Below are 25,213 nucleotides of genomic sequence, written 5' to 3'. Positions count from 1 at the left end.
AAAAAATCACACAATATTTGTAAAACAGAAAAAAGTGCAGTGTGAGGAAAAAGAGTAAAAGTTATCTGACAGCCTTTAGACTCTTAGACTTGTGATGCTGACATAGTGTTGTGGAGCCTGCTGTGTAACAGGGCCTTTGTAAAATAGGACATAAATACATTTCTGCTGATATTCAGTCTCATTTCTTCTTTCAATTAAAGAAGAGACACTCCATAATCAAGTAGCATTGTACAGTAAAATAGAAGTTTAGCAGCTTGTGAACAGTTAAGAAATGTGATTTGATAAATATTTGCATCTTTAGGGGATTTAAACTCAGCAATATTGTACCTTAATTGTCACATGAAAAATAATGAGGGACCTTAATTAATCACTGATATACTGCCTACACCTGGCGAGCAGCTAAGATACCCAAATCAAACACACCCTCGTGGCATGCTGGGTGTAGCTAACCACTAGATGCTAAATTGGTGACTTTGGCTGAGCAAACTTTTCCTTCAGTGAGCTGTGGGAGACCTTTTGGCTTTATTCATCCTAAATGAGTAGTGGACCGGTTATATTATGGACCAAGAATAGAAGAGCCGATACATTGAACCTGGAGCAGACAGAGCAGGACTTCAAGGTACACAAGACTCCCAGAGTGACGTTCACACAGGTGAGTACAACAAATGTTTCTGATGGTTGTGACGTCGATGGCGCGTTTTTCTGTGTGTAGTACTACATGTTGTGTCAAACCGTGCAGCTCTTGTTTTGCTTTGTGGTTGCAGCTGATGTGGAGTTTACATTGTTTTTATGACGGTGTTGTATGCTTTGATGAAGTTTTATTCAGCTTTTGATTATATAAAGGGCTTATCAAGTTGCATTTTGGTTAATGTGTGTGCCAGATTTTGACAAGGAAGAGGAATGTTTGGAATATATGGCTGAGTAATATCTCTGGTTCTGCGGCATCAATGTTGATTCTTCTTTTTATCCGTTGTGAGTCAGAAAATTTTACATTGTACAATGACAAGCACCTCCTTTATACTGCTGCATATTAATTTTAAATTGCAGATGTTATTTAATGTAAACATTTCAAGTTACATATAACAGAAATGATGGCACCTTTTGTTGGTATATTAGGTAAGTGAGAAGTTTTTGCATGTTATCTGACTTGTGTTTCACCTCAGCACACACAGTGCACGTTCTTGTTGAATCTGCTTTTCACCTCTCTGCCCAGTCACAATTCAGCAAACCATTTCACAGTAAATGTACTGTATTCATTTATTTTATTAACCCCATATTTGCGTATCTCTAATTTAATGATGCGATTGTGTCAGATCCTTCACAAGTCTACCTGGTTGTAAAAATGTGTCCATACATCCAGTTTTTGTACATTTCTTTTAATAATAAAAAAGATTTTTAGTTTTACAAACAAGATTTTACACTCAGAGATTAAACATTGATATATAAAAATGCATCTAGAAAACACAAAGTCATAAATGTTGTCTATGAAGCAGCTTTTGATAGGTTTTACTGCTGTGCAAGTGCTTTATCGTTGTGTTTCACCTGGAGTTCAGATGTAGATAGTCATGTTCTTTGTAGGCTGGATAATATTTGTCTATTCAAAGCATTTTATTTCTTATTTTGTCTTTATTTGATGCAGAAATACAATTTTAGATGTGTGCTCTTAGGAGCGGATGAATGGTGTTCACTACGACGTAGTGTGTTCTCTAATCCAGCAGTTGCATAATGTGTGTCTGTCCATCTCAATCTGACATGTGGGCAGCTGGGCCGGTCAGCGGGACATCATTCGTACAAACTCTGAAAAGACAAGAGAAAGGAGTCTGAGTGAAAAAGTTAAGGATGAATGTAGTTGCCTTAAAGATCCCATAAATGCAAATATAATTTATTTTACCCTCAAAGTCCACCAGACCGTCTCCGTTGAGGTCAACATCTCGGAGGATTTCGTTGATCTCCTTGTTGGTTACTTGTTCTCCCATCAGCTTCTTCATGGCTTCACGGAGCTCGTTTAAACTGATCTGACCGTCTCCATTAGAGTCAAACTGGACACAGGGAGAGAGACAGAAAAGAATCACATCTAAATTTAAGTTAAAATTGTATCAAACCGAAAACACTGGCACATTTTAGAAATAACACTAGTTGCATTGCCATCCCCCAACTGAAAAATAACTTATTTTCCTTTATTTATATATATATATATATATATATATATGTATTATATATATATATATATATATATAAATAAAGGAAAATAAGTTATTTTTCAGACCTTAACACTTTTGCCCCTCTAATGCGAGTGCCTGAACTTTGCTCTTTCGCACGTTTGAAGATTTCAACCTTTTTTCCTCAGTGTTTGTTTGTAATGTTCATCCGAGTATTTACCCACTGAGCACACCACTATCTTTTTAAACTCATCATTCTTTATTTTCCCAAACCTTTTTCACAGCAGACATGTTAGTTTGTCAGAGCATGAAAGACACAGATGATAATGATCAAACTAACGATGGCTTCATCTCACCAACTATTGCAGTGTAACGCAACAATTAGTGATGTTAATAGTCACAATGTCTGCAGTGAAAAATAAACAGCTTTAAGTAACAATTTATATCCTGACCTCTTTGAATGCATCTCGTAGTTCTTTGACTCCGATCATGTCAGCTGTCTCTGCCAGCATCTTGGGTCCCATCAGCTCCACAAAGTCCTCAAAGTCAACTTTACCTCCACCTGAAAAAAACAGGTTAAATGAAAACTGCCCCTACTTTCTAAACTAATCAACTCTAATACCTCTATTAAAATAAAAGTGTAAAAAGCATAATAATTTATTGTTAATCCATTGCTAAGCCTCACACAGTGCTATATATTCGTCAAGCTGTGTGGAGCCCACACTGTCAATAACTGCACTCCCTGGATTAATATTGTATAACTTCTGGAAAATGAAAAAGTGATTTCAGAAACTAGTTATCATTCTCTTTTGCTCTGTTTTGTTTTTGTTGTGATCGATTTTATTCTATTCTTTTTTTATGCATTCAGCCTTTATATGACAGTCACTGAAGAGAAAGACAGGAGACAGAAAACGAGAAGGTAAAGCTATGACATGGAACAAGGGTCAAAATTGTGGTTCTGCACTATGCACCTTGACCATGCCCTAGTCTTTTCTTTTCATGTTCCCGTTCTATTCTGTTCTGTTTTTACTCTACTTTAGTCTTTTCTTTCAGATGTTTCAGGCTGTTGTTCAACTCACAGATCTGCTGGCTCAGTTCGATGAGCTCCATCTCTGTCGGCATGTACCCCATGGTCCTCATACACTCCCCCAGGTCTTTGTGACTGATGTAGCCTTTTTTGTTCCTATCAAACTCCACAAATGCCTCGCGGAGCTCTGATTTAAAGAAACAAACAAACGGAAGGAAAAATGTTAATATTAGTCAGTCAGCTGTCACATTAACAATCTGTAGAGCAGAAACACACAGAGGTTTGTTGCAGAGAAATCACCTCACCGTCAAGCTCCTCTGGTCTCAGCTCTCTGTCCTGTTGGAGGAAGCAGACACTCATTAGCTTCTCACTTCATATTCCTCATGATGAGAATATTTAGAGAGCTTGTTTGGCAAAGTAGAGACATAAACACAGTCAGATTTAAAGCGACACCATTGTAGAAACACCCAGACAACCACTGAACAGGGAAGAAATGATACACAAACAGAAGATGAGTGAATTGATTAATGGAGTTTGGCTTTATGCGGTGAGAATGGTATGAAATGTCAAAGACGGTCCACTGCTTCAAATCTGAGCCCATGTATCTATGTTTGTATTATAGTCATGCTTTATACTAAAACATAATTTCAGTGATTCAGTGTTATGTGCTTTAGTTATTCAGTAAGCTGTATTAAATAGACAAAGCCAGTGCATCTCCAAATGAAAAAATAGAGTATAAATATATGGATAAAATTATACCCTGCATTAAGATAAATATGACAATTCACATACATCCAATCACAAGGAGTGACCACATTATTTGTGGGAGGTTGCCTGGCTTCAAACATCTGGAGATTCTGAGGTTTTGGAGGTTAAGTTGGTACTTTTGACAGTTCATTGTTCAGACATGCATAAGTACACATTTATTATATCTATATATTGTATGTACATTGCACGGTTGCACGCAAGCCCCTGGCCGTACAAAAGCAAACAACAGAAATGATGGTTTAGAATAGAGGATGTTGGGCTAAGAGCTTTAGAGAGAAAACAATATGGGACTAATCCTCTACATACATATTTTATTTATTTGGTTGCACTCAGCCTCATGTAGTCACACAACAAACTAAATGTACAATGCCTCAAATTAAACCAAATTACAATACAAGTAGCAATCCTCCTTGGGAAACACTGACAAAGTAACTGCAATGGATTTTGTAAAGTTTCATATTGGCACAAACAGAAAAGACTGGAAAAATCCTGTCATGCTCAAGGTGTTGCTTTCCTCTTTAAAAGCCATTTCACACCAACTACAGATTTTCTTATGCAAAAAATTTGCACAATAATTTATAAAAACTAACAACTGATTTCATCAAATTTACGCCTGTGGAAACATGTTCGACCAATGAAATCCTTTTTTCCAAGTGATGTCATAAGTCCTGGAAACCTGCTGCCAACATGAGCAAGTTCATATCAATCTCGTTACTCAACCCCCAATATTATACGAGAAACACAGTGACCTTAAAAACCCAATATAGGAGAATATATGTATTGAGATTCCCCAGCAGCTAGGATACGATGTAAATGGTAATGTAGCTGATAGGCACTTGCTAATGTTATATGTTGGTCACGGAATGGGGATAGCCACAACAGCTAAAGTTTGCATTAGCATCAAATATGGGGTCGGTTTAGGAATTGTGTAGTTAGCCTAGATATTCTCTGTCTGTATGCGTTTTTGTTGTGTGGTGAGGACACTGGCACTATATAAATTAGGGGATGTCTTTTTGTTTTTTCTAACATAGTTGTCATACAGAAATTTCTCTTACGGATTCCCCTATTCCTGCACCGTATTTTCGCATCACACTGGTGAAAAACCTGCTTTGAAGTTGAAATATTCTATTCCTGTTGTCCATATGTATTGTCAATGCTAGAGAGAAACCTGCAGACATTGCAGTTTAGTGTTTTTGTGCAACCCTTTTTCAGGTTTTGGAGGGTCTATGGAGTGAAAATTAACTGTGGGTCCAAAGTGGATGCCCCATTTCTCTCAGACAGGTACTCAGTTTAGGTTATTGCCTGTTAGTAGCTGTTATAGCAGCAAGGCATAGTTTTAATTAACAAATCATTTCTACCTGTGCCATCATAATACTATCCAAGTTTTCTGTTAATCAGCAGGTTTGTACTAATTCATTCAACATTTATTCATTTAGGAAACTGCAACGTTTATACGTCATTTCAAAAGAAATAATAAAAGTATAGATGGAATCTAAAAGTTGACACAGGGCCCCTCAGCAAGAGAGGGCCTTAAGAGCGGGTTAAAAATGCAAGAGCCACCTTATGATCCTTTTCATTTCAGTTTAAGTTGTGCTTCAGTGCTGCATTACTTTTTTTTATTTTTTTTAGTATAAATTAGATCAATCTAATTGCCATGCAGTGACCATGGAGCATTCAGGGTCCCTTTTTCTGGAGCCCAGGGGCGGTCACCCCCTTTGCCTGGTTGGAAATCCAGCCTCCACATCATCCCGTGCCTCATCTCATTATAGAGGAAACTCTTAAGTCGGTCAATATATTTCCATTGGATCTGAATCATCGATTGACCCCTCTGGGCACATGCGATGCAGATTTGATCATCTGACCCAGACCAGTGCGGTGGAGAGCAGGGGGTGTTCAGCCACGATGCAGGGATGAAAATGAATCGACATGAGTGGAAACAGTTGCACCGGGGGGTTGTGTGAGGACCACAGCGTGCACACATTTTGAGTTCAGCTACATACGAGTGTCCGTGAAAAGCCCTGTTTAAGGAAGATGCAGGCCGGGCCGACGATGTTGTGCAGCATGTTGCAGTTCTTCACCAGCGTACTGAAGGAATCGTTGAACGCGTTTTCCTCCGCGTCGTCCTGATCCTTGTCTTCTTCCTGGCCCAATGCCCTCATCTTACCCCTGAAGGGCCCATCCATTCCCCCCTTTAGAGGCAGACCAGGCTGTTATTCCACCGCTCAGTCATACACTGTCTGCACGACCGACTTCTTCACACATTAAACTAAATCATACATTTCAAGGAACAAGGTTAAGACCCACTGTTTAGTCATGCTTAGTGAGCCTGGATTACATAAGCTGCTTATTATTTCCAGGCAATCCACTCACACCAGTTATTATCTTTTCTGTATAAAAAACGTCTTGATCTCAACATTCTCCTGATGCATCAATGCTGCTGACACTTACTGAGCTAACCTTCAGGTTTAGCGACTGCGTTCTTGTGTCAGTACATAACTCTGCTACAGTAAGAAGTTAAACATTGTGTCGTTAATAAAAATGATGAATAATGTTGTCAGTTTTCATGTTACTTCCATCAAGGGAAACATTTTGTATGGGGCAGTTGCAAACAACCAGTGCTGCAATCCTCCATTTAAAAAATGATTTACAATTTTTAAAACTAATATCTAGGGATTAATAATTAAAACAAGTTGCGAAGAAAGTTTCAGAAGCTATTCATAGGTCCTTTGAACTATTATTTTGTTCCATATGCTTTTCTCCCAAATAACAAGAATTAACTTATTTGCTCAAAGTTGCTGAGATGTTTTATAATCAATCACATAACTTTTATAAATTGACAGGGATACAAAATAGAGTCAATTAGCAGGTGCAGGAGACAAAGTACTCTTACCTTCTTCATTTTGTCTTTTGGTTTGGTGCAGTTGCCCATTACCCAACCCTTCCTGGTCAACAGCTGCCGGAACTTCCCTTCTTCTCTCTCTCTCTCTCTCTCTCTCTCTCTCTCTCTCTCTCTCTCTCTCTCTCCCTCTCACTTCTTTATGATCCTATTTCACTGTTTTATCTCCTCTTTCTCTGCTCTCCTCTCTTTGGACTTCTCAGGGCTCTATCTCAGTTTCAAGCTCTGACTTTGGTTGAAAATTGTGTCCCATGTTGATTATCAGTCGTAACATCTGATCTTTTTTTTTTATAATAAACAGCCTTAATCCATGCATGAGCGATTCTGAAGGACTCCACCCATCTCTATATGATCCAAAGTCAAACGATGTCACTAAACAAAAAAACTAAATAACCCGACCAAGCTGAGCTCCCAACTGGAAGCAGCTCACTCATGTGTCTCTTTGTAGCAGCCGCATCGCTGTGTCTATCTCTTCACACTGATCAACGCTTTTAATCCCCCTCTCGCTCTATTTCTTTTTTCAGTTCTCTCTCCTCCCTCTCTCTCTCTAGTTCACATGTTGCACCAGAATTCAAATGACTTCATCCACAGTATGAGGAGTTTTAGAGAGAGAATTAAGAGGAAATAAACGGAGACAGATTAATCCATTCCATTTGAGATTAAAGAGTAAGATGGGGTGATGGAAAGAAAAAAAGAGAGGGATACAGCAAAGAGATGGATAAGAAATAAGTGTATATTTGGGTGTGAGTAAAATCTGATCCAAAACTGAATATTCTTAATTGATTGAAATAAAGTTCTTGCTGCAGATTTAGCCTTCCAGTGAAAATGAACATATTGCTAGATTTATATCTCTAAAATATAATTATAATAGTGAATAAAAGTTATAATATCATATTCAAAATCAAAACCAGGAGTTCCTGATTATTTTCTGCAACCTAAATGATTAGATTTATTTCCTAAACATTAGACTGGTAAACAGTATATAATATTAAAAGCGGTTAAAAAGGTACGGTATGAAACTGATACATCAATTTTGAACATTAAACAAAGGAAACTCAACAAAACAAACACTTGCATAAAGCCAAAATTAATTATCAAATGTGCAATAATATGAATCACAAACCACAGGGGATTGATTTTCTTTGAATTATTTTGATTAATTGGAAGCTCATACGCTCATTTAATGAGAAATGAAAAAAACAGAGAGTCAAATTGTTAAACACACAAAAAAGCAAATCTTAGTTTCATGATTCCTGAAAGATTTGAGCTGTGACTCTCGGGTGTTTTCCATGAAGAATTAGAAAAGTTTCTCGGCTCGAATCATGCAAAAATTTTAAATAATGAAAAACTGCAAGTGAGCTGTGACGTCTTATGAGAGCCACTGTTTCTGTTTCACCATACAGGAAGTAACAACTCAAAGTCCGAGGTGCTTTGAGCTCTCTCAAATGATGACAGCATTAAAATCACAAGTTGAGCTTATGAGTGCAATGCTAAGTGGTCAGCTGAGCTTGTACAAAGCATCTGGCAACAAATCTCTCCAAAAGCAGATTTGGCATGCTGCTTACTACATCTTTATGGAGAGCACAGCTTTGTGTGTTTGTTTGTGTGTGTGTGTTTCACCCATTTGATATCTGGCTTTGAATGTGTTTCTCCAAAATGAAATCCTACTTTTGTACTAAACAGTTGTACTAATGTACACAGTTGGTATAGAAACAGTAAGACAAGTCGGGCTTAGGCAGTTAGTCGACTAAGATTTTGTTTATCATGTTTGTCATTTTGATGCTTTCCTAATGCTGAATGACTTATTACCAAGCAACTACTGGACACCTCTCTGGAAAAACACTAGATTTAAAGTGGTGATTTATCTGATTCTTTGAGGAGGAATTTAGGCTTTTCCAATGCACATGGGGAACATTTGTATTGCTGCAAATAAAAGCCCTTCACACTCACACACGTGATTTTAACTTATATAGGCGTATTGGAGTTTGTTGCAGGTGCAACAAAATCTAAAAGATGTCAATCACTTTCACTCAGTCCTGAGATGAGCTCTAATCATGCGGGTGTCGCAGGAGCGTGCAGGGCCACTAAATTAATTGTGGGATTTTGTTTCTCCTCACATAAGACGGGTTGTGTGGTCTAAACTGATTTGCTCAAAAATCGTCTTGGAATGTAAATCAACTTCATAAAATGAAACATAAAGGTGACACTTCTTTCTGTTTGGTTGATATTCTGTTACAGAGACCAGCAGTCACCACTAGAGGCCACTTTAGGGCAGTGAGACCTAACAGCTCTGTTTTATCTGACAGCTGCTGCAATGAAGAGTTGAGACTGTTAATAATACAACAACTAATAATGCCCACTGTAAATGAAAACTTTACCCAGAAAAGGTTCTTAACTAGAAACAGACAGTTTGGACTTAAAAACTCTAATTGTGGCATACAGGCAGATATGAGTATCTGATTCTCGTAATAATCTGATCCTCTTGTAAGAGATCAAAATGACATTTGCTCCCGTCCTGCTACGATATGTTTTGCTGCCAGTGACACTGACAAGCCATTAAGTTTGTTTTCTGACAATAAAGCAGATCCAAAAAGGGTTGCAATAACTGTCTTTTAGATTTGGATTTCATGGACATGGTTTTACATAGAAAAACAAAGAAAGCAGAAATAAAGTTTGTGGATATTGGACTATACCAATAAACCCTGATTATGTACTTAAGCATCAAATAAATCACATTGTGCAAATTAAAACTCCTCCACAAAAGTCAGATTTTTAAAATGTGCATGCGAAATTCGGAACAAAAGTCACATGTTCACCTCTGAACAGCATCTGCGTGAGCATGTGTGATTAATTATTTATGGTGTATGAAACCGAAATACTGTGTTATGTAATGAAGGTCCCCACACCTGAACTTCAAATGGGATATCTGAAGTATAAAGTAACACCTGAGCTCAGACCAAAACCAGCAAACCAGAGTTTCAAATAGTTACCATCTTGGAGCAACAATTAACTCATTTAAATCTATGTTGCTTTTTTAAAATAAGGATATACATCTGGCATAGTCCTCCTCACAAATGTATCTCATTACCGCATATTTGACACCTCAAAGACCAAAATCGTTTAACTTTTAGTCAGTAAACTACACTGTAAAATACATCAATCAATCATCAATCATATCACCACCTATTAACCCCATAACATTTCTAATAATATGAAAACAACGAGTTAAATTCAACCTCTAAACAACAAGAAACAACTTCATCAACCAAATTAACTTTGACTTTCAGTGATTTAACAAAACTAACACCAGCCGCCGCATGAATAACCTAAGACACAACCAATACCAGTACACCTGATTAGTTACCAGGATGGTCCTCCCATATTGATGATTCCAGTTAATCATGCCATTGAGATGCTGGTGATCCTTTAGGTTTTGATTACTTTTCAATTGCTTGTCTCGAGGTATCAGCTTTGAATGTTTGTCACAGTTGTGAGTTAATTGTAGCACCACACACACACTTGTGACGCTAACCATGTATTGTGTGTGTGTGCTGTGTGTGTGTGTGTGTGTGTGTGTGTGTGATGGCCAGAACTCTGTCCTTTCTGTTGGACTCCGCAGACTCTCCTGCCCTTGTCACGTCGTGTGTGTGTGTGTGTGTGTGTGTGTGTGTGTGTGTGTGTGTGTGTGTGTGTGTGTGTGTGTGTGTGTGTGTGTGTGTGTGTGTGTGTGTGTGTGTGTGTGTGTGTGTGTGTGTCTGTCCTTTCTGTTGTGTGTGTGTTGTGTGTGTGTGTGTGTGTGTGTGTGTGTGTGTGGACATATCATTTACTGATCTGGTGTCAGATGTACATCAGCTGGTGTCTAGTAACGAGAGCTGTTATCAGAGAAAGACTAGAAGAGAAAGAATAGACGGAGGAAGAGGTATTCTGATATGTAAAATGACTCCATTACAAGTTAAAGTCCTGCATTCAAACTCTTACAGAGGTAAAGGTACGGAGGGATTATCAACAACACAGTTGGTGTTGTTAGGTTATCAGTACTGATATATAAATGTGTGAGAAGCATTTTCAGTGTTCTAGATAGAGACTTTTAACTACTTTATATTATAGTGAAAAATGTAATAAAAAAATGTTATATGATTTACATTTTGATCATATGCTTGGATTTGGAATATTTATCTTTAAAGTAATATAGCTGTCAAATAAATGGAGTGGAGTAGAAGTACAAAGTACCCTCCCAAAATATACTCAAAGAAATACTCAAGGAAAATACAAGTATCTCAAAAAGTACAGTAGTTGAGAAAATGTACAGCTTCTCACTACTGCAGATAATGTGTGTAACAATAAATTAATACCTAATTTATATATAATGGGGTTCAAATGAAGCCGTTATCTGCAAATCAACAACTACATATGTACCAAATCTACATAACTCAAATAACTGCAGTGAACCCACATTTTTTTCTCTTTATATCCCTATAAAAATAATTAGTATGACCTATAATGTACTAAATAACGTTGGTTTGTTGTTTTTTATTTTTTATTTTTTTATAGTTGAGTTAACTTGCCTCGTTGAACTCATAGTGCAGAGCAGACAGGACAGCCCTCACTGAAGCATACTGATAATAAATATCATATGAATATTATTATTATTATTATTATTATTATATTATTATTATTATTATTATACATCTTAAAGTGTGAAAGGTTTTCAATTCAGAAGTCAAATTGCCTAAGCATATTCATATATGCAAAATGACAATGACAGATAACTAGAAACAAAATGTACCTTAAAGTGCCAAAGATTTACCAATCAATAGTCAGATAGTTTCAGTTTGTTGTAATGATTATTATAATGTGAGTAATTAAGCTTCAAGAAGACGATGAGTTTGTACGAGCCCCTTCAACCCCGTCTGATTGAGTTCAGTCCTGTGTGTTTGAAGCTCTCGCTGTCCATAATCTGCTGCCTATTACACAGTTTTACTCATAGTGCACCAGTTGTCAAAGTGAGTTTCAGGGACCCGATGCGCCCCACAGAGAAGCCAGAAAAAGAGAAATCTTCTCTCCAGACTTTGCCAACATGCTCCTCTCTCCCACTCACTCAGCCTATCTCTCTAATTCTGGCTCACTTGCATCACGGCTGACATCACGTTTTTTTCTTCATAATGATTTTAACCTCATCATCACCACCTGCAGAGTTTTGCTGACGTGATCAGGTGGACTCTTTCTTCATGTCAGAAAGAAACCCAGAGTGACTCACAAGCTGAGGGCAGAAACAGGAAGCTAGTGAGGAGGGGGGGGGGGGGGTAAAACTTTAATCTGTTTTGATTTCATTTTCATACACAAACTGCTTTCTCACACCATGATGCAACATGTCTGACCGTTGGGTGACAGATGCTGTGAAGGCATAGAGGTGGCGTGCGGTGTCGTGTGTCACTGCTCACCATGTGAGTGATGGGATGTGATGTGATACTGGGTGTTCATCAGATCTCTAGCCGACTATGGCCGTATCTGTTACGGATTACTCTTTCACAACGTTTCCCAAAGTAAAGGAGTTTAAATCCTCTCCCACACACGCTATCTCCATCCTTAGCTGTAGCCCCCATGCTTTGCTGCACCCACCATTCCCAGAAGGATTTGTCATTGCAGCTTTATGCCCCTTTTGCATTGTGAGATCAAAGGGATGTGAGGGAGATGGCTATTTACAAAAAAAAAAAAACTGGAGCACAGCCAGGCTTTAAATTTGAATTGGAGGCTTAAGGTTTCAATCAAGCTGGTGGCGAGACATTCAATCAGCCGGAGAACTTGATGCAGCTCATGAAACACACACAGGTGATCTAGTGAGTCACACACACACACACACACACACACACACACACACACACACACACACACACACACACACACACACACACACACACACACACACACACACACACACACACACACACACACACTCCAGCTCCTACCTGTCCAAACACAGAGTCCACGATGGGCAGCAGGTCCACAGGCTCCCCCTCCTCCTCGTTCTCCCTCTCTCTCCTCTGTGGACCCTCCATCATCTCCTCCAGCTCCTCCTCCTGCATCTCTCTGTCCTCAGCAGCCGCCGCCATCGTCGTCCGGGGGAACTGACTGGATTTCTTGTGGCGAGGAGGCTGCGGTGTCGCACTTTGATTGTCTCCTCCTCCCTGCCCGTTGCCTCGCTTCTTCTGCTTCTCCAGCTTCTTCTTGATGGCGGCCTGAACCTGAGGGGGGGCAGAGGGTTGAGGAACTGAGTTTAAACTAATGATATCTACATTCAAGACGGACGCTTACACCTCATTTTTGACACATTTAGCAGTCTACACAGATGCAAAATATGGTGACGAGTACAGACACACTGTATTTGCTCTGTTGTCTGATATTGTGCAGCACTTTGCAACATCTGCTCTAGAAAGCAAGTAGACACATTAACTTAATCTACTTTTTTTTACTAATTTACATGCAAATAAAAACACCACTAAGTGTTATTTTCATCATGTTTCACCAACATGTCAACTTTCATAAAATACATTACAGAAATGATTGATTTGTTAAGCGTTTGCATAGTATATATCTAATATTTAATATGGTATAATAGTTTTCTATATACAGCAATTTACACATTCGTTACATCAGTAACACTCTATTTAAGTCACCCCATTTTGGAATTGAGTTTTGTGGACTCTATTACAAATTTGTGCAAAATGTATTTTTGTGCATACAATTGCATATTTTCAAAATATTATACATACAAATAACACACATACATACTATATGTATAGACGCATATATTCACGCACCTGTTTTGCACTCCTCTCCGATGGAGCACTCATCCCTGCACTGCCTCCTCCAGCGGACGGCTCTCGAATGATCATGAACATCTCGGTGTCGCCGGCTCACATACACTCTCTCTCACTCTCTCTCTCCCTCGCTCGCCCTCCCCCTCCCTCACCCTGTCTGTCTTGCCTCTTCCCTGCGCTCCTCTCTTCTGCAGCAGCTTTTGTTTATTTTAATGTTTTTTATTTTATGTGCTAAAATTCCTCACAAAAGTCAACTTCAAATGATTGAAAAATTCCCCCAAAAATTCAGCTAAATCGATGAGGTATTTTCTTTTGTTCCAGGTAAAAATGAAAATAAAAGAGAATGGATGAAATGATTCAAGGAAAAAAGAACTCAAATGTGCACCGCGCTGCGTTCTATATCTCTGTCGGTGTGTTCAGGTGTGGAGGTTTTTATCTTCAGCTGTTGTCATGGCTCTTGGATTGAGTTCCTGCTTCACTGCCCCCCTTCGCTATCTCTTGGTCCTTTAGGTGACACTCTATACCTCCTGAACTTTACCTCTCTCACGTTATCTACCTGTAACACATCGACTCTCTCTCTCTCCTCGTCTTCCTCCCCTTCATCACAGGTAAACACTCCTCCTGTTGCCTGGGCGCCTTGTCACATTTACCCATCCTGTCCTCAGTGTGTGTGTGTGTGTCAGTGTGTGTGTGTGTGTGTGTGTGTGTGTGTGTGTGTGTCAGTGTGTGTGTGTGTGTGTGTGTGTGTGTGTGTGTGTGTGTAAATATTTATACATCCTTCATAAAATCTAGCTCTCAATCAAAATCTTGTGTCATGAATTTCTTTCACTCATATATTCCTGTCTGTATTTCGTTTGTCCTCCCATCCCTGTCTCTTCTCCTCCTGCAGTAATCCTCGTTGCTTTACATGCTTTCACCTCTTCCCCGTCTCTCTCAATCTGTCAGCCCTCAATCCCCTGTCATATTCGGAGCCTTTGTTGTAACACAAATTGGATTCTTTTGGAGGTGCCAAGGTCAGCTTTTCATTAAGTGACAGAGATTGAGAGAGAGGGATACAAGCTTTGTGATAATGATTTTGTTTAGCCTACAACACGAAGCCTTTAATGTTGTCTTGCATGTATAATCTCATCCAGCAAGCATGGCTGAGCACACACAGGTGAACATGTTGCCACTGACCTCTATTTTTAGGCGTGTTTGTTCACACAAGCATGTAATCATATCATTTTGGTATTAAGCTCTCTAAATCAGCTGTCTAGTTTTGTAGCTTTTGTCTAAAGCAACTGATTCCACCAAAAGTTAAATTTTTGTATAAATAAAACCCATCAATGTGTTTTTCCTCCTTCAAGTCAAAAACAGGGACGTTGGCAGGTGTTAAAGGATCTCGCTCTGCTCTCTATTTGACCTTAACTGCCTCCCCTGAAATCTCCCTCCATCCCTGCATCTCCTGTTAACCCGCGTAAAACATTTCAGACTGAAACAGACCGTGATAATGTATATTCTCCAGACTGAGGGATAATGTATAGCTAGAACTCTCCAGTTTCTAATGAGGTTTCCATTAATCACTTTAACCCTGTCTGTTCAGTCTCTCTGTCTTCCTTCAGCCCTCTCTTCATTGATTATTGAAGGAAGGAGGAAGCAAATTCTTGCGTGGGCGGCATAAAACTGATCCATCACAGAGAAAGCTACTTCACATGACGCTGAGGGGTTAAAAATAGGGGTCGTATTTTGGGAACAGATCAGTCATGTGAGAGAGGAAAGATGAAGGATGGATGAACAAGATGAAAAGAGATATGAGGGATGGAATAAAATGCAAAATTTTAAAGGAGAACATGTAAAAAAAGGAAAAACACCTTTATCTCATGATGACAGAGGGAGTGGCAGAAGAGCAGGGATGTAGAAGTGACTGCTTGTGTTACTGCTCGTTGATCGGCCTGCAGTTATATCTAATTACAGAACAGGACAGTTAGAGGAGAGAACTGGACTTTACCCTGACAGGTGAAGTTTTCAGAGCAGCAGTCTATGGTTAATGTATTGGCAGATGACGCACAGAGATTAAGCTGTTAATAGATACCTTTTATTTGGGTCAGACCAACTCTCATCATTTATTTGTTCGTAATAGTAGTCACAGATTACTGCTCGATTGGCATGAGGGATCTAATTAACCTTGCTTAACTGGACACTGATGAAAAAAACACTTTGTGCGTATCAGTGACCGGTAATCACAACACTCAAACACAGGCGACAGGTAATCAAACAATTGACAGCCAAAACATGCAATGTCATGATTTAGGTTTTTGTTTAGAGTCGGTGTCAAACGGGATGTTTTAACTCTTTGTGCCTGTAGTGTGTTGTGTAAAAAGTGATCTGAGACCTCACCAGCACTTTGCCGCAGTTCAATCAGGTGTTTCAATGTCTTTTTGATTGATTAGTGTTTAGTGGACCATCCGTTAACTTGGCTGTTGGCGCCTCGTTCCAGATGTTTTGGAGATTATGGGTCACCTCTTGTTTCTCTCTCTCTCTCTCTCTCTCTCTCTCTCTCTCTGTGTCTCTGGTTTTATTGTCTCTTCTGTCAGATATGTCTGATGTCAAAGTTAAGAGATGGCATGGTCCACCTTAGTGGTGTCTGAAAGTATATTAAAAGTTCATGCCAGTCTTCCAGGCATGAATATAGGAAATATATTGTAATATGTTGTTGTGATTACAGGTAAGAACAACATATAAATGATTTGACACCTCAACCATTTTCTTTTCTCTTTTGGGGGATATATACAAAGTACTTATTAACGACCCCCGCCCAATCCCCCCTGTAATTCAAACTCTGTCTATTGTGTGTCTGTATTTTACATTGATGTATTTGCACTTTTACTTCAGTAAAAGATCTGAATACTTCCTCCACCATTGCTCAGGTGGTCCTATCTGTTTGGACACGACTGGAAGTTCATATATGTTTACAATCTACCTTTAATATCGTCATCCAGATTTTCCATCTTGTAATTTTGCAATGATGGTCTATTTTGGACACATAGCATCTACTGTATGTCTATCATCTCAGGTTTCTTCCATTTATTTCCCTGTTTAAGTTTATTTGGGGGAGTTTTTCCTTTATCAAAATTGTAAAACCCCTTCATACACATTTGTAGTTTGTGATATGCGGCTATATTAACACAATTTTTAATATAAACTCTTTGTGTGGGCTACAGTTGAAGAGGTTGACTTCCATATGGTTCATTAAATGTTGCATTATGAAGATGTTGTGGAGCAGATTGATGCCTCATGCAGTTTGTTTTAGGCGCCATCTGGTGGAATTAAATGTACAACGAAACAACCACAGTAAGAAATTTAATCATATTATTAAAATCCGATGCCAAATGTCTAGACAGTGTTTTCTCTAGTCAAAACTTTCAAAGACACAAAGTATTTTAAAATGACATTTTTGTAGAGTTGTGTTGTGGTTGGACATTTAGAGGTAAGTGTCCCTTGTAAAGACAAAGGCATACAGAAGTCATTATTACTTCTGTTATATCAACTGTACATATCATTTCCTTGGAAACAAGTCATTCGAATTACAGGATTGGCTACACAACAGCTATAAAACAGTAAAAAGTATGAAATTATTTTGTTAGACATTATTTCAAAAACACACATTAGTTAATACCATTTAGAAATCTGTTTTGCACAGACAAGTTGAATTTTTTCTGTAGATTTTTCTTTTAAACCAAAAAAAGTTATGTTAACATTCAGCGTTTCTCAACTAAATGCATTGTGTTTACATTTTAGCTCTAACAAATGTGTTGAATGCATCATCATTATTAAGCAATATGCCTTAACCCATTTCTAATTCATTCACAACCAATACAAAGTCTTATAACATGAAGCTATTCTTTGTTTCTCTTATTGTCAACAAGACCAAATTGAATGATGTGTTAGTCTGTCTCTCAATACCCTTTTGGCTCTCAGCCACAAGCCCATTCATGTATACATCTCAAAATTATTTTACTTCAACAATCTACACTCAATACGCCTTAATAACAAAGTGAAAACAGGATTTTTTTTTTTATTTATTAAAGAAAAAGTCAAATAAAGGATTGACATAAGACCTTTTGCTATCACACTAGCTATTTAGATCAGGTGTTTCCATTTTCTCTTGATGTTCTTTAAAATGTTTCTACAACTTAATTGAGGTCCAGTCAGCGTGTGGTTAATTCAATTGATTGGACAGGATTCAGAAAGGCACACACCCGTCTACATACTCAGCTGACAATGCACATTCCAGCAAAAACCAAACCACAAGGTCATAGAAACTGCCTGAATGCACAGTTTTTTTTGCAATACAATGGAGGCCTATGGCTCAGTGGAATAAAGTCTATCAGGCTTTGACTGAACACACATAGTACGTGATAATATAATCAATTCATTGTTGGTTTTGGTCTTTTCATTGGATTTGTTGACAATGAGAAAAATTGTAGAATATCAACAGCCATGTCCTTCAAAGTGTAATTTTTTCGTGTTTTTTTGTAGTTTCATCTTATATTAAGTCGTTTAAATTATAGCATATGTTCTAGACCTGCTTAAGATAACTTCTGTTTGGAATAGACGCTATATAAAATTGACTTGACTTGCAATAATGTTGCAGGGTTGGCTGTGGGGCCGGGTATCTGTAACTTTTAAGGTATTTACCGAAACAACCCAGTACCAAGTGCTACCGATACTTCTACAGTTAAACAATACCTGCATTCAATCCTTTTTGTACCCAGATCTGGAAGAAAAAATTAAATTGATATGGTATTGCTTGCAGCCAATCACCGCAAGCGTTTAATGTGATGTGTGATTGGCCCACTTCTGCACCAGCTACAACTTATACAGTCTGAGTTGTGGTGAAGTCAAGGGTGGTGTTTTTGACAGAGTTGGCAGTTCAGTCTGCCAAGATGTCACCAAAACATTTGAAAGTACAGCTACATTACACACCTGTTGCATCTAATAAAAATGTATGCATTTAAGGCAACTGAATGCTTCCACTCACATGATGGGTATAGAATGAATAGAAAACAACAGGTATGAAATAAAGTACACTATTGGTATCACTTTAAAAAGGTACTGGTGGTGGATTCTTTTTTAATCATTCCTAGCCCTTGTTAGTTGTGTGTTCATCATCCCCATATCATTAATACAGCAAAGTCCTTACGACAGGCAGATGTGCGAGTGCTCATGAGATGAGTCCATATAGCTGCTGAATTATCTTCTGTAGTTTTATTCTGAGTCTGTCCTCTGATGAAGAGGACATCTATCCCCAGTGTGGCGTCACTACGGTGAGCGGCTCCCGGTTTTGTCCGTTGATAATCGGCCATGGATTAAAGTACGGGAAAACAGGCTCTTTAAACTTTGCATTATAGAAGGTGAAGAGGTGGCTCATGTTCCCTGCATCATAAAACCCCACGTCACCACGACTATAGTCCAGATAGACCCCCACCCTGCTGGGGGGTCTGGAGGGATATATTAAGCTCTCCTCCGAGTCGGTGCATGCCTCATACTCGCTTGAGCCGTCGGCGTTATCCCTCAGCACCAGGGTCCAGAAACCATCATCGGGGCAGAGGCTGATCTCATCCTTCCTGTTGACGGAGGCTTTGGCCACACCCAGACCCCACGCTGTCTTGTAGTCCACTTCCACCTCCCAGTAGTGTCTCCCAGAGGAGATGGCCTCGGAGCCTAGGACGATGTTGTAGAGAGTGAAGCGCTCCGGGTTGTTGGGCAGGTTGGGCTGGATTTTTCCCACGTGGACGCTGGTGCGACACGGGGACACCCACAGGCAGGGGTAGGCTGTGTCTGGGTCCAGGGTCACCGCTTTCACAGCTAAGAGGGGAAAACAAAAATTATAAATAGTCCAATGGAACAACAACAACAACAACAACCCTGTGTTAACAGGGAATGACCCAAGAAAGACTCCTTGGCTGTGACCTTCAACAAGATACTGAATGCCAACTTGCTCAATTAGTGTAAGACGAGCTAGATAAGAGCATCAGCTACATGGATACAAATTAAATATAAATGATCGTGCGTCATATGTATCTCCATAGATTAATTTAATCCTTTACTGCAGTCTAATGTTACGCAACCAGTGTTTGACATGGCATTGGCAAAATACGTTTTTTTTACCCAGTGACCGAGCAGATGCATTCGTGCTTGAAAACTCGTGGCGTCTCATGACTCATCTCTAGACAGAGCAGGTTGATACAAGAAAATGAAAAAAATATATATTTTGTAGCCAACTTTTTTGAATGTCAAATGTCAAAGTTAATAGGTTAGTCATGGGGAGGAGCCTTTGGAAATAGTTGTATAAAGTCTTCTGTGGAGGAGCTTTAAAGTCTGAAAACGATTCAAGTGATCCATACTTGAGCTTGGAGACTGCAAATGTTTGACAGAAACATTGTAGCAGTAGGATCCTGTTTTTTAAGCTTGACTAATATATGTCTGACTCCGATGCATCAACTGCTCTCATGAGTCTGTTCACATGGTGCGTGTGTGTGTGTGTGTTTATATACCTGGCTGAAAGATTGAGCTCATTTTCCTCCATGTCCTGTACTGCAGAGGTCCAAGAAACTCTCCTGACTGCAGATCCTCACCCACCTCTGGGGGGCGTTCAAAGAAGCTCTCAGTCCTGACAGAGAGAGAGAAAATAATTTATAGCACAAGTCCTCTCCACGCCAGATCTGGGCTGCTAACGGGGGCAGTGTGGCCCAGGAGTTAAATTTTGTAAAAATAAATTAATAGATTGAGCATTATTCTTTTGTTTTACTTAGAAAATATGAAGATTTAAGCCATGAGCAGCACATTGTGGCCTTTAAGTCATGTCTACTAATGTTATATTGGCATTCAGGCCACCTCTTTAAGAAGAAATGTAAACAAGAGCCTGACGGATCCTTTAAGTTTAAATTGTCTTGAACTTTCTGCCTCCAGTAAGCGTTACAATGTGTGGCAAAGATGAAAGCTCCAAACCACAATCAAGCCCCCGCATCCTGTTTCTGCAACACTGAATTACAAAACAATACATGATTTCCTTGTGACTTTAGACCTTTGATTTAGGTCACATAGAGATATAGAGGGAGAAAACCTAGCTATGAATGAGTAACTCAGTGCCGTTGAAGGATTTTGATGATACTCACCCTCCGATGAAATCTTTGATTCCCTGAAATACAGCAGATCAAAACAAGCCAATGTTTACAATACTTTCTATATCTCTGACACTGCACTTCTAGAGTGTAACAATATTCTTTGGTATTTTTCCAGCTGCATTTTCTTAATGCAACTGATACTGCTTTTTTTAATTCCAGTGTGTCGTATATCATCGTCTCTTATACCTTGAGTTGCTCTGGGTTTTCTTCTTCTCTTAGTTTCAGGCGAAGCTGGTCGGCCAAACTTTCCATTTGGCTGATTTGCTCTGTGGTCTCAGTGAGCGCCTCCTCCAGCTGGTTGAGCTTCTCCTCTTTCTGCTTCTGCAGTTTCTCCTTTATGTGCTCTTCCTCCTCCAGTAGGAACTCCCTCAGACGGCCAAACTCTGCAGTGACCATCTCATCCAGATCTCCTGCTCGATCCTGAAACACAGGGAGGACTCTCATCAGCAACAAAACGGGAGAGATTTTGTGATGTTTCAACTCTAAACCAAAGTAATCTCACTTTCAAACATGCAAATTAAAATATCCTCTATCTATATACTCTTATTTCATGACAGGCCAAAACTTCCCAAAATCACCCGGGGAAGAAACACTGCTTTGTTGCACTTTTGGAAACCAGATGAAAGAAGGATGTTGATTATGTAGGAAGAGGTCTTGTTGTGGACTGAATGACACCAAACCTTTTTGGTATTTATTTTAGGTTGAATAGATTTAAAATGGTCATTGGTAGAATGTGAATAAGTACATGCATTCCACCACTTACTGATTTCATGTGACTTTGTACTTATAGTCCACTAGCCTACATTTCAGAGGTAAATATTGTACTTTTTACTGCACTACAATTATCTGAAGTAACTGATTGCTTTACAAATTACAGAAACATTTAACATAGAAAGCAATGTTATTATGGTTATAAATTTCAATTAAATTTCAATGTGGCTTTGTTGGCATGAAAGTAAAAAAAACATATTAAAATAAAAAAAGTCAACAATATTACAACATTATGAACAGTAAAATGCTACATATACATGATACATTAGCATTAATAATATGATAATGTAAAGCCTAATATACAACCCACTGCTGATTATTTTCTGTATCAAGTACTTTTGATAATTTGTGCTTAACCACTGATTTCGCATTGAAATACTGTAACTGTAACAAAAACATCCTCAAAAAGAGGTTCAAAATTGACACAGCAAAACCTTATATTACCCACAATGCAACTTGACCACTAACAGTTCGGTAGGCGTTGCAGGTGTGTTATGCTAGTAGCTAATGTAGCCTCGAGTCACTAGCCTCAGGCAGAGATGAGGGGCGGACTGCAGAGGTCTGGTGAAATCACTTTATTCTCTTTCAAAATTGTAGTCTTCTTGAGGACATTTATCAGACTTTACCGAGCTCCTTCTGGAGACACAAAAAGCTTGACACAACTGTTTCACATATGCTGCAATAATTCCAAAGACTTTTATGTATCATGTATGTAATGAATGCGAGGCTTTTACTTGTAACAGAATTGTTTTACTTTGTTAAACTTGTGCTATAATCTGAGTAAACGTCATAAATACTTAATTATTCCTAAAACCGGTAGATAGACAGGAAAAATAATAGGCACTTACAGACACAGACACGCATAGGCACTTACAGACACAGACACGCACACACACACACACACACAAGATTGCCAAACTTCCTCTCAAACTTGTTGACCCACATCCTGTCACAACGACAGAGAAACAAAGAAGTGAAAATCTATGAATGTGCACATAAACTGTTTTCAAACAGACCGACAGCGAGACAGACAAACAGGATAGAGAAGGAAAGCAGAGATATGTGTAGTTATCTGCTGCAGCAGAAACGATTAAACACAGCAAACATGCTACGCTCATATATCTCTGTGTAACACGCATAGATACGCACACACGCACAAAGAAGGCTCTATTTGAGGTGAGTGCTGCTCTGTTGGAAAGAAGCAACCCAGCCTAAACTCAACCAGCTGTTATCTCTTTCTGTGAGGGTGTTTGGCATAGTTAGTGTACACTGTGTGTGTGTGTGTGTGTTTGTGTGTGTTGCCTGTGACAGAGGAGATTGTGAGAAAGACAAACATGACTTGACGTGCATGAATGTTTATTCGCCGACTGTTTAACTTCAGGAAGGATCTCTGCATTTGCAAAACATGAGAACCATCACGTACAAACAAACAGCGCTGAGTAACAACCTGTTGTGTCACCACCAGACGTAACAAGGACGAGTCATCCTTCAGTCACGTCTGTCACACAGGTAAAGGTAAAGGATTGCTGGTGAATGTTGCTTAGCGACCAGAAATTCTGGTTCTATTCTCAGACATACACAAACACACATACACACATATTTCTTGGCTAGTATTATGTCCAGTATACTTCCTGTCTTTAACAATGCTCAGAAAACAAATACAAGCGTATCTGGATACCTTGACGAGGAGGATCTTTTCATTGGTCTGCCTCTGGAAGAGCGTGGCCTCCTCTGTCTGTAGCTGAACCCTCTCCAGAGCGACAGACAGCTTATCCTGCAGCAGAAATAGACAGTCACATGCTAAACATTGTTAAGAAGTGGTGTCGCTAAACCGGATTAAGGCTCATCTGATTAGTGCCTCTGCTCTGAACAACAACATCTTTAATGGGAGTCATATGATGCTCAACTGACTGCTCTAACCTGCAAATTCAAACAAAGTGGAAAATTCAATGCCAGTGAAACATGAGAGGCCTCTCGGAGTGACTCTTCAAACAAGCTGGTGATGGTCAGCAGCAGGGTTAAACGTATAGGGGAGTTACAGGAGTTCACACTGTTCTGCTGAATTCCTGTCAAACAAAGTACCCGAAGGCTGCCTGGGGCACACAGGGAGTCTGCTTTTCAAAATAAATCACATTTCTCAGAATCTGCTCTGTGAAAGAAAGCCCCGATTGCTAATGCCAGACCAAATGTGTTTATTTATTAAATACATTCCTGATATACTAGATTTAAATTTGACATTCATGAGTGTTTGGTCAAACTTGAGATAAGTTCTCCAGAACAAGGAGAGGAGTGTCGAATGAGCTTGAAGGAGTTTGGCACTCCCTAAAACTTTAGACATGAAGTTATGGTGATAAATAATGACATTGATCAATGATAGGTCAAGATAGCCATCACCAACGATTCAAGAACGTGGTCTGTGTAAACCTTTTATCAGATTAGATGTTGCCATACTCATTGGCTGTGTCTAAAACTCAGCCAATGAGCTCGTACCTTGTAGTTTTCAAAGGCCTCGGTGATGGGGATCACATTGTGGCTCTTGTGGTCCCTGGACATGCCGCACACCAGGCAGATGGGCAGCTGGTCGTCCTCACAGTACAGCTTCAACTTCTCCTCGTGCTCCTCGCACATATCCATGCCCAGGTGAGGCCAGTGCCCGACGGAAGAGGCCACGCTGCTCATGCTGGAGCCGGGCTCCCGTTCCCCCGGCTCCTCCAGCGCGCCCTCGTGGGTCCACCCGAAGTGGCCCGCGGCGGTGTCCATGGCGCGAGCTCTGCGCACGCTGTCCACGACGTTGCACAGGAGCGAGTTGGGTCGCAGCTTACGGCCGCTCGACTTCCTACACTTGGGGCAACTCGACAGCTCGTCCGCCTTGGCCTCCCAGCACTGGATGATGCACACCTGGCAGAAGTGGTGTCCGCACTCGAGGATCACGGGGTCGTGGAACAGCTCCAAACACACCGGGCAGGTGAGCTCCGACTGGAGTTCCTCAATCGCGTTGGCGTCCGCCATTCTTGGCAGAGCACATAGTCCTTAAAGACACAAACGAGTGATGGCAACACGGTGGAAAGACTGGAGTGCTCTTCCGTTCACAGAGAGAGACGGAGGGAGGGAGGGAGAGGGAGTGGTCTGAAGCTGATGTTTGCAGGGTTTACGCGGAAGAGAAGGAGAGCGTGCAGCAACAGGCCCGTGGAGCTCCGGGGCGCAAAGTCTTTATTGGCCCGGAGACAACTTTTATTAGAAAGAGGGAACCTCAAAAAAACGACAAACCACTCAAATGTTTCCTAATTGAGTGAAATATGTTCTCTCTGATTTCACAGTTGATGAAATGTGGTCTCTCATAAATCACACCACAGAGACAATGTTTCTTACTAATGATGTAGAGAACAATTGTAAGCATTAGGATAATACATATCAAGGTTATAATGTTAAGGAATCATCAATCAGTGCAAGAGTTTCTCACTTTCTATGAAGCCAGAAGTTAGTAAGTCACCTGTAATTCTGAATGTTAAAACGTTGAAATGTTTGGGATAACAGAAATGTCTTCCAGTAAATGCATTTTGCAGTTGTCAGCCCTTCTTGTCCAAGCATGTAGGAGAACTACAGCTCAG

General features: G+C 39.7%; 2 protein-coding genes across 2 annotated transcripts; both read right to left on the bottom strand.

The window, feature by feature from the left end:
• Positions 1–1,720: 1,720 nt before the first annotated feature.
• Positions 1,721–13,749, bottom strand: LOC129089839 (calcium-binding protein 2-like). The gene is made up of 7 exons (XM_054597216.1): positions 13,665–13,749; positions 12,817–13,118; positions 3,492–3,522; positions 3,239–3,373; positions 2,612–2,721; positions 1,892–2,039; positions 1,721–1,797 (listed from the first exon to the last, which is right to left on the bottom strand). The coding sequence occupies exons 1-7, from the start codon at positions 13,747–13,749 to the stop codon at positions 1,772–1,774; spliced, it is 837 nt and encodes a 278-aa protein (XP_054453191.1). The 3' UTR covers positions 1,721–1,771.
• A 4,736-nt stretch (positions 13,750–18,485) lies between these two features.
• Positions 18,486–24,818, bottom strand: LOC129090079 (zinc-binding protein A33-like). Its single transcript, XM_054597584.1, has 6 exons — positions 24,096–24,818; positions 23,284–23,379; positions 21,021–21,254; positions 20,826–20,848; positions 20,205–20,320; positions 18,486–19,515 (listed from the first exon to the last, which is right to left on the bottom strand). The coding sequence occupies exons 1-6, from the start codon at positions 24,612–24,614 to the stop codon at positions 18,950–18,952; spliced, it is 1,554 nt and encodes a 517-aa protein (XP_054453559.1). The 5' UTR covers positions 24,615–24,818; the 3' UTR covers positions 18,486–18,949.
• Positions 24,819–25,213: the final 395 nt, after the last annotated feature.

The sequence above is a fragment of the Anoplopoma fimbria genome, chromosome 4 (assembly GCF_027596085.1).
Source record: "Anoplopoma fimbria isolate UVic2021 breed Golden Eagle Sablefish chromosome 4, Afim_UVic_2022, whole genome shotgun sequence".
Taxonomy (NCBI): Eukaryota; Metazoa; Chordata; class Actinopteri; order Perciformes; family Anoplopomatidae; genus Anoplopoma; species Anoplopoma fimbria.
The sequence above is the reverse complement of the archived record's forward strand: the minus strand, read 5'-3'. Positions and strand labels throughout refer to the sequence as shown.

Coding starts and splice junctions, on each gene's coding strand:
- LOC129090079 (XM_054597584.1), bottom strand. CDS start 24,614: ATGGCGGACGCCAACGCGATTGAGGAACTCCAGTCGGAGCTCACCTGC. Junction 23,380..24,095: donor AGGCCTTTGAAAACTACAAG/GTACGAGCTCAT, acceptor TTTCTGCTGCAG/GATAAGCTGTCTGTCGCTCT. Junction 20,849..21,020: donor AAAACCCAGAGCAACTCAAG/GTATAAGAGACG, acceptor GCTGTATTTCAG/GGAATCAAAGATTTCATCGG.
- LOC129089839 (XM_054597216.1), bottom strand. CDS start 13,749: ATGTTCATGATCATTCGAGAGCCGTCCGCTGGAGGAGGCAGTGCAGGG. Junction 13,119..13,664: donor GAGGAGTGCAAAACAGGTGC/GTGAATATATGC, acceptor GTTTAAACTCAG/TTCCTCAACCCTCTGCCCCC. Junction 3,523..12,816: donor TGGACTCTGTGTTTGGACAG/GTAGGAGCTGGA, acceptor TTCCTCCAACAG/GACAGAGAGCTGAGACCAGA.